General features: G+C 40.2%; 1 protein-coding gene across 2 annotated transcripts; it reads left to right on the forward strand.

Moving 5' to 3' along the window:
* Positions 1-1,199: 1,199 nt before the first annotated feature.
* LOC113530283 (FHF complex subunit HOOK interacting protein 1A) lies at positions 1,200-13,303 on the forward strand. Of its 2 annotated transcripts, none has more exons than XM_026920122.3 (12): positions 1,200-1,400; positions 4,041-4,254; positions 4,398-5,030; positions 7,685-7,843; positions 8,446-8,532; positions 8,625-8,792; positions 8,928-9,007; positions 9,175-9,380; positions 9,799-10,827; positions 10,926-11,104; positions 11,185-11,305; positions 12,106-13,303. In XM_026920122.3, the coding sequence occupies exons 2-12, from the start codon at positions 4,150-4,152 to the stop codon at positions 12,315-12,317; spliced, it is 2,979 nt and encodes a 992-aa protein (XP_026775923.3). In that variant the 5' UTR covers positions 1,200-1,400; positions 4,041-4,149; the 3' UTR covers positions 12,318-13,303. The 2 variants fall into 2 exon arrangements, with proteins under 2 accessions (XP_026775923.3, XP_026775924.3); XM_026920123.3 differs by having other exon boundaries at positions 4,044-4,254.
* Positions 13,304-13,323: the final 20 nt, after the last annotated feature.

Consider the following 13,323-nt stretch of genomic DNA (forward strand, 5'->3'; position numbering starts at 1 on the left):
CTTCTTTAATAAGTTTGCACCAGTCCATGGGACATACCCACAAAAATGCTGAATAGTTTTAGGGCTACTGTCAAAGAAAACACATTTATTGTCTCTATTCATTTGAAATCAGTGGACAACAAGGGTTTTAAATGCGTAAATCTGATGGATTATTTTGTATGACACCTTGTTAAACTTGATCAAGAGTCAGAGAGTCAGATTTCACATTATCCAGGCCATGTGTGTTATTTTAGTTTCCTTTGGCCTAATAACCGGAAGGGACACACACAGGTGATAGATTACCAACAGGTGAATATCGATCTGACTTATTTTTTAACATATTGTACATCTCTGAATGTAAATTCTTACTTAACAAATAGACTTTGGGCCCAAATCTCTTTAGTTTCCTCCCAAATGATGGACAACAAACATACAGACTGAAGAAGACACCTGAATAAACCATTCACGTTACCGATGCACAGCATTTATACAGTAAAAGTAGCTTAGTACTTGTATTTGAATTACTTTTACTAGCCTATAGGTTAGAATATAATAATTACACTTGTTAATTAGCCATATTTTTCATACTCTCAGTGCATGCATGTGTAATAGCTGTACATTTTTCCCCACACTGTCTGAAGAAAAAAACAAACTAAAACAAAAACTTGTTTTACTTAATTGTATGATAAACTCCCTGTTTACAGACTTCTGACCAAAAATTTACCCCAATTCTGTCGAAAAAGAGAGAACCTGTCACTGTTTTACCATTTTTGATCAACAAATGTTTCATTAAAGTCTAAGTGTGTTTGTTAGCTAGTAACCACAAGATGGCGTCGAAAACATGAAGATAAGACTTAGGCTACATTTACTTATTTATTTCCGGTTTCTCTGGAAACTTTGTGTACTACGCTTAATTTTTACTACATCAAATATAAGTTTCTTTATCTGTTATTACAAAAATCTGTTCTTTAATAATGTATTTAACATTAACCTTTAACTAAGCTACATTCAGCTCTACAAACTATCAACGATGCAGGTCTGAAGCCCAAATGGCGTCCTTATAAGACACATAGTGCACTACTTGTGGTTGTAAAACTCATTACTTCATGCTCTATTATCGTGCACTCCTGTAGGGAGGAGGCAGTGATTTGGGAACGAGCCGGTCTGTGGGTATTTGCATATGTAAATGAGTGGGCTGGGATTATGGGGAATCCGGAGCACCTTGTGTAACCGGCGGGATTATTCTGATCCTGAGCTGTCCGGCATAAACTCCACGATTTTCCATTAACATAAACGAGCTTTTTTAATGTTTCATTTCGGGAATCATACGGAATTTAATCAGTGGATGAGAATTTACAAGAGTTTAATGGATTTTCCTTTTCAGAAGACAGAATAAATTCCTTCACAGCAGAATATAACGGGTAAGATTTATACCGGATTTACTTCTGCCTGAACAAGTGTGAGCTCTTAAACCTTAAAATGTGCTTATTATAGTGTTTTTGTTAGATGTTGTTATTCTTTTGTATTCTTTTGTATGTGTTAGTGTGTTGTATTATGGCTAGTAAATGAAATATGAACGAAAGGAACTTAAACTATAAATAAATAAATAAATAAATAAAGCAAGCCCAAAGGAGGAGGGGCCACGGTAGCTTAGTGGTTAGCACGCTTGTCTCGCAGCCATGGGGTTGCGGGTTCGAATCCCACCTCTGTCCTGCGTGCGTGGAGCTTAGATCCTCCTCACGTGCCCCGGGGGCCCCCCCGGGCACCCTGGCACCCCCCCACCCCCGAGCCCAAAGCCATGCATTGTAGTCTGGTTGGCATTTACAAATTGTCTATAGTGTGTGAGCAAGAGCACCCTGTGATGGGTTGACACTAGGGCTGTGCTGTATTGTATTATATTGTCCTTGATATACCAGTACAATTCCTTCCCATGATAATAATTTGTCATCCCGTGATACTGACGATATAGTTGATGACATGTTTATGTACCGCAATGTGGGCATCTCACAAAGAACAAGAACAAGCATGGCAGAAGGCAGAGTTCTGACCCTAGATGAAGAAGAAGAATTGATCCCCCAAAAAGGAGCTTCCTCTGTAATACTGAAGTGGTTCAGATACAGATCAGATGTGAATCTGGTTTGGAACGTCTGCGAAGCAGGTTCATTCCTGTTATCACTTACATTATAGTGATAAACATTTGTTCCCTCATACAACTTGTCATGTTACCAAAAAAAAAAAGAAAAAAACTGGAGTGCCCTAGGTCCTGAATTTCCTGTGATGGGAAGCATAAAGTTAAAACTTGGACACTGGAGACTTCTTCCATAAATGCTGAATAAACATCTCCTCACGGAAACCTTCACCATATCAACGATTACACTCATTTTAAAAATATGCCATCCAAGTCCCTGTGTATGCTGTTACCATAGAAATGATAACGAATTAGAAAGAGTACATCAATATAAACCTGTGAGCCGTTAGAGCTGCAGTTATAGAAAATTAATCAACGTGTAACATGAAATCATAACAGCACAATGCTATAACATATCATTATAATATCATTTCGCCCACATTCACATGCAGCTTGTTGAAATGTCTTTCAGGTCTTAAAATACATTTTAATTAACATTTAACATTTGATTGAAAATGACCTGTGAGCTTAAAAGCACTGCTTCATAAAAGAAGTCAAAATGTGCTGATTAGGTTTCTAAAGGAGAAACGTTTCTCATATTTTGTGTAATATGTGTCCTATGAGTTTTTATGAGCTTTTTGTGGGTTTAAGTGAATCACTTAATCCAGTATTAACATCTGTTTTTTTTATTTTTTTTAAAAATACCACATCTGGGCAAATATGTCTTTCTCCCTCTCTCTCTTTTTTTTAATATCCTATCTGCTTATGGACTTATAAAGGTACCTGTGTGTGTGTGTGTGTGTGTGTGTGTGTGTGTGCACGTGGGGTCCTCATCCCTAACCTTACCCCCTGGAGATTTAATAAAAAATTAGCCATTCACCATTTCAACATCTGGCAACACACTCTTGTCCCTGAGGTGATCTAGTTATGAGACTCATATTTACAGATCTCCTCGTCCCTCCCACACAGGCATTCCCCTAAAGCACTTTCATTTCTTACAGTTTAATGGATAATGTTTCTGTTTATTCATTTGTATCTAAACCTCTCTTCTCGTTTGTCTCAGCACAGAAGTCTCCTCACAGTCATGGCCATGCTGAGGTTAGAATTTTGGGGAATGGTGAGGAATGCTGGGAATGTTAGATCAGGGCCTCCACCCTATAGGGACGAGCTAGGGGCCGCCAAGGATGAACAAAACAGTCGGGAAGTCGGGAGGTCCAGCCTAGATCTAACACTTAAACTATAAATACTCGTTCAAATCTTTAAGTATTAGTTAATCAAATGTTTAATATATCAGTAATAAGTGTTCAAGCTACATAGAAGAGAACATTATGAGTCTTAAACATCCCATATGTTGTTATTGAACTTTACATCATAGTGCTGTTGAATTCTCCATTTTGAATCTGCATTCCTTGACATATTAACTTCACGAGAGAAAAAAAGAGAGTCTGGTGATGGAATGATTGCTTATAGTTGCTATAACGTACGTGATAACAGGAACTAGCTTGTTTCACAGACATTCCACAACATTGCAAATGTGTTCTTTTCCTTCTTCTTTGGTTTAACATAGTAGTAAAACTGCACAATCAATCTTTTTTTTTTTATTTTATTTTTTTTTTTATCAAGGTTGAGTCTGGTGCATTAAACAATGATATCAGTCTACTTGGTTGCATAAAGTGTTATAAAAGAGACACAAGATGCATGCGTTTTAAGAAGTAAAATATTTTGTGTGTAATTTGGGCAAGTAGTGATTAGCCAGTTATCATGTATCTTTAATGTTGTTGTCATGATGGTGATTTGGCACAGGTTTTACACCAGACGCCCTTCCTGATGCAACCCTCCAATTTTATCCAGGCTTGAGCGCGGGATCTTTAGCTCCTAGACCACCAGGGAACTTTTTTTTGACCTCTCTTTGACCTCTTTTGTCCTTAACCAGCAGTAGTATGCTTCCTCTGTATCTGGCCGTGCTACTGTCGTTTGGCCGTCATGGAAGGGATCCAGATGTCAACTGCATTATGGATTAGCTCCTCCCACTCACTGGCAAGATGATGGCGTCTGTGGTCTCCAGTGGTACCAGGGGGCAGACCCTAAATCTTAGGGGCGTAGATCCAGAAACATGCATGATTGTCTTCAAAAACCACTGGGCACAGGTAATGCAAGATCATCCAATCGTTTTCAATCAGTTAGGAATACCATCACTGCTGTCCTATTTGAACAGTTCAGTCTGACATAAAAACAAGTATTTTTACAAAAACAAAGTTGTCAATCGTCTAACACGCCACCATGTTGTTAGGTTTTGCGGATCCTGGAAAAGCACGAGCCGACCCGCAACGGCGGCCATCTCTGTTCAGGCCCGATCTCCTGTGATGAAGCAAGTGCTGTGCAAAACTATGTGGAGCACATGCTGTTCCTCCTGACGGAGGAGGAGTGCGGTGTGGGCGGAGCCATGGGCCCCATTCTGGAGTTTGTGCTGCTGGAGAACGTGATGGAGCGCCTGTTCGTGTGGAGCCTGCGTCGTGACTTTACAGAGGCGGCGAAGCTGGAGCAGCTGTGTATGTATGAGATGCTGGTGGCACGGGCACGACAGCCCCTGCTGCACCACAAGCCCATCCTGCGTCCATTCGCCATGCTGCTTTCCTCCTGTGGCTCCAGCTCAGCGCCGGTGGAGGCCGAGTTGGTGCGACTGCTTCACCGGCTGTGTTGCATGCTGGCACATGATGACTCCGCCCTCCAGCTCTTCCTCTTCCACAGTGGGCAGGATCAGGGTGCTGCCAACTTCCTGCTCTTTTCACTGCTGTTGCCTTTCGTGCATCGAGACGGGCCGGTGGGTGTGCAGGCCCGGGATGCTCTCGCCCTCATTGTGGCGTTGTCAGCACGTGACATCACTGTGGCCAATTACATCACCCAGAACACCTACTTTTGCCCGGTGAGTGGTATCAGCGTAGTCGTGTTATATATATTTCTTACTGTCATGTTTGCTAACATTGGGCTTTGTTTGTCAAACTGAATATGAACAAATTTATTCGTAAATCGTTAGCAGGAGCATTTACACAATAAATGTGGTGTTCACATTAGTTTGTATCCTACAAGAGCTCCCGAGTTTATAAATTTACATTAAAGAAGACTCACTTACGTTAACCTTGATTGACTGGCTTCAAAATATATAATTGTTCTGAATTACAGAAAATTTATAAACAGATTTCGCTGTCAAGTTTACATCACTTATTGTCTAAATTGCACACACAAATTTTGAGTCGTTTCATATTATTGACTTGAAAGAAAGCAATCCAAAACATTCATAAATTAAGACTAATAAGCCTATTCAATTAGGTCAAAAGTTATGGCACCCTATAAATAGAGGACGAGTCATCGTTTGTCTATGGTAGCCGACACTCCGCAGTGGCATTTAGCACACACCGCACTTAGGAGGCGCTAATTACAAAGAGTGTTCATGAGAGATTTACGTTTTATGAATGCGCACAAAACACCCTTTAGTTGTCATTTTGTCTTTTCAAAAGCTCTCTGCGTGCTTTGCCTTTTATGGAGTTTTGTGCACATTCATAAAACGTAAATCTCTCATGAACCCTCTTTGTAATTTATCAGCATATGGACAGGAGTATGAAGAAAATCAGTGTTACCAAAACAAATTGGGTGGGAATTTTACGTTCAGTTTAGTGTACGAAAACATTTAGATACAGCTTCACTAAAAAGATTGATAAATGAGGCCAATTAAATGTAACTTTTTTACTACAAGAGACACAACTTTACAGTGACCTGGTGCCTAGACTAAACTGACCACATTCATCCCACAACTACCTTGTTATGAAACATTTTTAATTTCATCTCATATTGGTCTATGTTTATGGGCTTCTGCATCTTGTAGACTGAGTGGGTGGAATATTTTTAATTCTCTGTGTAACAGTAAAAACTTCATGAAGTATGTTTATTGGGAGTGCAGAGCCAGGCACATACACACTCAACCCTTATATAACAGCATTACTGTAATTACAGGAAAGAGGAAAGGGAGGGGAGGCTTAGTGTGACATCCAGCCGTTCTTCTAGAGGGGACGAGAGAGAATAATGAATGCTTCTTACCCCAATAACTTAGACGCTCTGTTGGATCAGCCATGCTGTTCCGGGAAAAACGATGATAAATGCCTACTGTTAAGTCCATGACTAGTATTTATTAGATGCGTGTTTATGGGAATTACTAGTGACTTCTGTCGAATTTGACTTGTTCCTGTGAAATGTTATGATGAGAGAGAGAGAGAGTGAGAGAGAGAGAGAGAGAGAAGTGAGAGGGACGTGTTGAGAACTGGCTTTACTACAATCACTGGCTCAAAGCCATAACAACTCCATTCAGTTCTGTACACACACACACACACACACACACACACACTAGTGATTTCATTCCTAAGCCTTCACCACATGGTAGCATGTCCCCACCCCCCTTTTTAATCCATGATGGATGTTAATCCCATACACAAATCTCTGCACTTGGTAAATGGAGTGTTGTTTGTTTTTTTACTGGATTATTCAGAGTTTTTGCCCTTCACATCCCTGTCCTACAAGCAGACAGAAGCACCACAACACTTTTGAATTCTCAAATCTGATTAGTCAGGTGGTGTTAATTAATTTTCTATAACAGTAGCTCTGATCATAGTTCCGGCTGCAAGGCAAATCACAACTTTCTCTTAATGTGTTATAGTTTCTGAAGTATTGCAGTATAGCGGATGCTCCATGTGCTGTTCTTTAACGAAGAAAAATGTATACTTGAGACTTTTTGAACAGTTATGGAAGGAGTCTCCCATGCTAGCAGTCAGTACTAGCACGTTTGCCAAGCAAAAGTGAAATTCATACTTTTGGTTGGTTTGCTGTGTTGTTTGGTTGGCTTTCATATTGAACATACCTAAAAGGTGCATATAGTCATAAAACCCATTCATTCAGTGGTGAGAACTAAATGGAAAATGCAAAGGGAAAAGGTAAACAATTCAGGGTTGATTCAGGGAACTGGACCGAGATCTCCTGGCTCATACAATATCTAACTGTCCACTTATTTTGGTCCACTCCAAGGGGAAAACACTGCATATGTAAGAGCGCCATTATGTTTTCTGCCACAGAAGAATCTTCAAGACGGAGGATTTGGCACGTTCTCATTTTTCAGCAACATGACAAGCTACATGTGTTTGTTCTTTAACTTCAAAAGAGAGAAAAAAAATCAGTTTATAGCAGCCAAAATGTAAGTGATAGCAGGAACCAACTTGTCAAGTGGACTATATTAACTATAATCGTTACATATAAAATGAAAAATGTATGATGTGTCATTCTTTAATATATAAAAAATGTAATCATTGGCAATTAGCCGTGAGGAATAAAACGCTTCAGAACATGCTGTTATACAAAAAAAAAACAAAAAAAAAACTTCATGATGGTGATGGTCGCATCCCACAAGTTATGGACTTCTGATTTTATAATACCGAGTTTACGCGCCTGACTCCCACCTCTCACCACATGTTACATGAATTCATCTGTAATCTGTAATCTGTAATCTACCAATACTACGTGCGTGTGTGTGTGTAGGTCTTGGCCACAGGGTTGAGTGGTCTGTATTCCTGGCTTCCGGCTAAGCTCGAGGCCTACAGTGAAGGATGGCACCGTTTGGAGGAAGCAGATTGGATGCAGGTGCCAGCACTCGTACAGTTCCTCAACTCTCTGCACTTCTGTAGCACCGTGTGTAAGGTGAGGCCCATGTCAGAAACATGCATCCCAAACCATCAAACCGTGAAATTTCATCCACGTGAAAAATGAAATTACCAAGTTGCACCTCATGATGGCACTATAGCTCAATTGTTTACATTTTGCCCTTTATCTTAACAAACCTAAATTGTTCCTTTTTCCTCTTATTGCTTGGCTGAAGTCAAATCCATTTAGGCCCCACCCAATAATTTCCACCACGATTATTATTATTTTTATTTTTTTTTTACTAATTTGCATAATATGTGACACCTACTTTTGCCAAGTAGTCTTAGGACTTCTGGACTATCATCAAAAAAATTGGTGTCTGTTCCTTAGAAGTTATCCAACTTGTGAGATTTGTAAAAATATGTCCACAACATGCTAATCAATTTATGCAGAGTCTAATTTACTCAAATGGCTGTAACTCATGATAGGCTAAATGCTTTTGCATGAAAAGTGAAAAGTTTGTTCAGGAAAAGATTTTGAGAAAATTTGCCAAGTTTGGGTCGTGGTCATTGTTAGGGGGTGTGGTTAAGTTCCAATAACTGTTTCTCAGTCCAGTCGAGACCTACTGTTTTGTGATTTTTATTTTTTTTTGTTTCAAGGTGGCCCATCACTCTGTCAGAGATCAGCTGCTTGGGTACATCTATAACGGTTTCCTTGTGCCAGTCATGGCTCCTGCATTACACAAGGTGATTATTGGTTGATAATGTGCCCTTATTTATTTTGCCCTGTGATCTCTTATTGGTCTAAGCTGGTGCTGCTCTGTGTGTTAACTGATTAGTTGACTTTGGAGGAAGTGATGACAACAACAGCTTATCTGGAGCTCTTTTTGCGGCATATCTCTGACCCCGCCCTCCTCCAGACATTTCTTATTTTCATCCTCAAGCATCGTCATGACAATGTCAACATTCTTGATACGCTCGTCAGCAGAATCAACACTCCTTTTCAGGTTTGTGTGTGATGTTTGTCATGTGCCAACATTAAACATCATAATCAGCAGTGAAGAGTGTCACTAGCCCCGACCCCATCAGACACTCCTTTAGACTATTTCCCACTAGTATCTATTTTTTTCTCTGTGTTGTAGTTGGGAACGGTATCTCTGGCTTTGTTTCGCACTCTGATTGGTCTGTACTGTGAGGACGTCATGCTGCAGCTCATTCTCAGGTGAACACTAAGACTTCCTGTTTCTCCTACCTTCTTCCTGTTGAGTTTGATGAGAAAGTAATAATATTATATTATAGATTTATTCATATTATTTTTCCTAATGTGGTGAATCATATCATAGACTTTTTTTCCTCCTCTGTGTCCTACATCTTCTTCTCCTCCTTCAGGTATCTGATTCCGTGCTCTCACCTGCAGTGCAAGGGACGGCGTAGACTCAGAGAGCGAGACTGCTACTCTTCCAGCGCTGCTGCTCTTATCTCTCTCACTCCCTCGTTCCTCATGGACAGACCCTGCACCTCTCCAACACTGCCCCCTAAACCAGACTATATCCTCTGGTCAAAGGTCACCGAAGGGCTGCTAATGGGGAACATGGGTAATGACAAAACAGTTGCTTGAGTGTTGAAATTGTTTAAATCCAAATGCTGTCCAGAAATGATTGCTGGTCCAAGTCAACTCCTACCATGTGTGAAAGCTCCCGGGCTGGGTGCAGAATAACTTGTCGTTAAGGTTAATGGTGGAGAAAGGGATGTTGCTAACAGAATCCCTAGAGAATATATAGAGAGAAGAAAACACAAATGACCACAATTCATTAAAACGATTTATTTTTGTGTACTAGTGAGTCTTCTTCAACCTGAACCTTCAATCAGTGCGGACCAAACTTTAAAAAAAATACAGCAATTAAATTAGCATGAGGAATATTAATAAACTGTGGTACCTATTATCTTGATCTTTATAATGCAATATTTCTAATATTTCTACTATAAATGTACTGGTGTGCATTTTCTTTCCAGGGTTTGAAGATCTTTTCCTGGGTGTGGATGGTTTCGGAGACTCCAGCTGGATGAACTTTGAGCTACTGATGTACAAAAACTACCTCCAGTACCTGAGTGACGCACGCAGCATCATCGGCACCAGTGTGCAGGCGTGTCAGGTATGGTCTGCCCCTTACGACGGACTCAATCCCTCACCTGATGACTACCAAGGAGAGGAGGAGTTCGAGGCGCAAGAGGATGGAGAGAGGGATGAGGATGAGTGTCCACCTCTCAAAACTCCTCCACTCCAGCCCCCAACCCCACAGCACACGAGTTTGAGTCGGACACCAGAGCTGGAGTGGGACGACAGTTATGACGCAGCTCCAGACAGAGAGGAAAACGAGAATTTCCACATTGTAGAGCATCCTCAACCTCCGGAACACATTCAGGAGATGCGGAAAAGTGCCATCATGCTGATTCATGGGTCTTACGTCGAAGAGTCCGAGTTCCAGGATGATGTATTGGTTTATAATCTCATTGCGCAGAGGGATACACGAGATGACCGGATTGCGTCCTTAAAAAACGTTCCCGGGATTCAAAATGAAAAGACGATGCAAACTGAAACGAACAGCAACACACACCTTTACACTAACTGTAGTACACAGAATGACGTAAACAATAAGGTACAAAATCAGGAATCAGAAGAAGTTTCACTTCTATTAAACGGACCTATTGATGAGAAGAATACAGACCAATCGTACGATAAAACTGCTCACATTCACAAGAACCAGAGCACGGTTTTAGAAGAGCAACCTCAGGATACATCCAATGCCTCCTCTGTGCAATGTACTGGAGAGGACTTTATTTCCCAGTGCCTCCAGCTCATTGAATGGGATAAACAGAGCATGCTGGGAGATAATGTTTATTTCCAGAGGCTGACTGCGCTCTTGTACGGCGAAGAGACTGAAACTGACTTTAATTCCATTTGCACTGATGATGAAGACGGTGAGATGAATGAAGGAGCAGAGCAGAGAGACGGTGATGGAAAGAAACGTGTCCCATTTACAGGTGGGGTTTTTTTTTGCTCTCAGAGAGGGAGCCTTAACTAGACAAAGAGTTTGCCTGAATCAGGGACACAATTTACTGATTTTTATGCCCTCCTGCAGGCCCTTTCATCAGCGTGCTGCTCTCTCGCCTGGAGAACATGTTGGAGAATTCCATGGAGGTGAACCTGCTGGTGACGGGAATCCTGGCTCAGCTGGCAGCGTATCCACAACCCCTGCTGCGCTGCTTCCTGCTCAACACCCAAGCCGTGTTCCACCCCAGCGTCCGCTCTCTCTACCAGGTCTCATATTTTTCAGTAATACATCACTCACTTAGCATGCAGATTGTATTCGCAGCGACTTATGCGTGTTCGTATTTCAGGTGCTGGTTTCTGTGGGTTGCCAGATTGAGCAGCATGCAGCGTCCAGGCCCGAGTTTGCTCAAATGGTACGAGATGCCACTCAGTATCTGCTGCTCAGAGACGAAGCCTTAAAGGATAGAGGTGAAAATGATTTTTGTGCATGTCTTGGTTAGGGCTCTATGAATAAATTTCAGTATTCAAATACTGTTCGAATTTTTGTATATTTTATTTCTGAACACTTTGTAAACACTATGTTGCATTATTTAGGACCAGGACTTATATAAACAGACGTCATTCACTGACATATTTTATTTTATTTTATTTTAATTTATGCTTGAACTTAAATATAAAAAAAGAACAAAGTATGTGTCCTAAAACTGATTTTACATTTACACTTTTAGCTTCTTAATCTCAAACAGCGTTCAGTATGTAGTGCACACGACAATACAATGCATAATATTACAGTATATGTAGTATTAGCAAATGTAGTGAATGTATATAAGGAGGCCATTTTGTATTAGATCATAAAAAAATTATTACTCCTGCATGAAGGCAAGTCAAAGATGAGTCCTACTTGAGCGCTACTGCTAGCGTTCATTCTCTTATAGTGTAACATCACAGACTCATTAATATTCTAATACGTTCTAAGCTCCGCCTTTTTTACTTTCTATGGACACTTTCAATGGACACGCCAGTAATGGGTGTGGCTGAAATGGGTGTGGCCAAACCCACTACTCAGAAGGGGAGTCTGCTAAACTTAGACATGTAATGTGTTCTAGGTTGATGGAAGCTAAATGGGTTAAATGTATTCATGACACAAGAACAACCTTCCACACAAGCTTTAATTTACGGTGTGGCCAAATTGGGCTAAAACTAGCAATAGACATAAAACAGTTTCCTCCATTTGTCTGCCCTTTCCCCTGACTCTCACTGTCTCTCAGAGCGGGATTTCCTGCAGGAAAACGGACTCGGCTGGTTTCTCAATGGGCACGTCTCCGGCCGGCTGCTGAAATCTCTTCCTCCATGTCCCAAGATTCCTCCTCAGTCCAGGAATGGTGTATTTGCCACATTCCTTTACGCTGAGTTCCTGAAAGAGCTGGCAGCCATCGCGCAGGAACACTCCATACGCCCGGACTTATTCATGGAGGAGTAGAAAAAATACAAAAACCTCAGTGCAAATTGCGTCCAAAATTAAACAAGCGTTTGTGTCATTAAATGCTTATTTCCTAAAGTCTTCAGTTGCTGGGAAAAAAATCTGAAATATTTTCTACTTCTTCATTTCATACTTGGCAACAGTGGGATAAGGCTGCAAATTAAAGGTGCAATCTGTAATTTTTTTAAAGTGTTTATATACATATATTAATTACATGATTTCACAGATAAGAATACTTTAAAACGAATGTCATTCACAATATTAACCTGCAGCGAACTTTTTTTTATTATTTTTTTTTTAATTTCAGGTTTCTCTTTACATTTTTTCCTCAGTCCAGACATTAGCTCTGCCCCAGATGAAACACAGCTACTCAGCTCAGCCTCTTTTTCCTTTTGCCACTCTAAATGTATAGCTTAAGGAAAGAGAAAGGTTTGTTAGTGTTTTCATTGCAATTGTAATTCACCTCAGAGGGCTCCAAAAATACAAACTGCTCCTTTAATGGCCTTATTACTGTATGTTGTTAGCATACATGATACCAGCTTGTACAGGGGGGTTTAATGCTGCTTTAGTGGTTTGATTTGTTTTGTGTGTTGTGTATATTTACAAATGCACTTACAGTAGTTTATATGTATGTATTGAATATGCGTTTCATTTGTACTTCATTTGTTGTTACTTTGTAAAATGTGTGTGTGTGTTAATTAAATGTGATAAATAAACTTTAATATATGTTTGACCCAAATTTTCATTCACACAGTTTGAATGTCAGCAATCTGCTGAGACAGGTTTGGCGTCTGATATTTGCTTTTTTTTCTGTAGGTACTGGTACTACATTTAAACATTTTCCAGTTCCAAAAAAGCTTTTCCAAATTCAATTCCAAACTTTTCCATTGGATCAGATCCTTTTTATTTTTCAATATCTGTTCCACACTTTTGTTTTTTCTAGTTCATTTTATGTACAGCTCATTTCTATTAGTTAATAAAATAAATATTGTGTGTGTTGCTTATT

Source organism: Pangasianodon hypophthalmus, chromosome 16, assembly GCF_027358585.1.
Source record: "Pangasianodon hypophthalmus isolate fPanHyp1 chromosome 16, fPanHyp1.pri, whole genome shotgun sequence".
Classification (NCBI taxonomy): Eukaryota; Metazoa; Chordata; class Actinopteri; order Siluriformes; family Pangasiidae; genus Pangasianodon; species Pangasianodon hypophthalmus.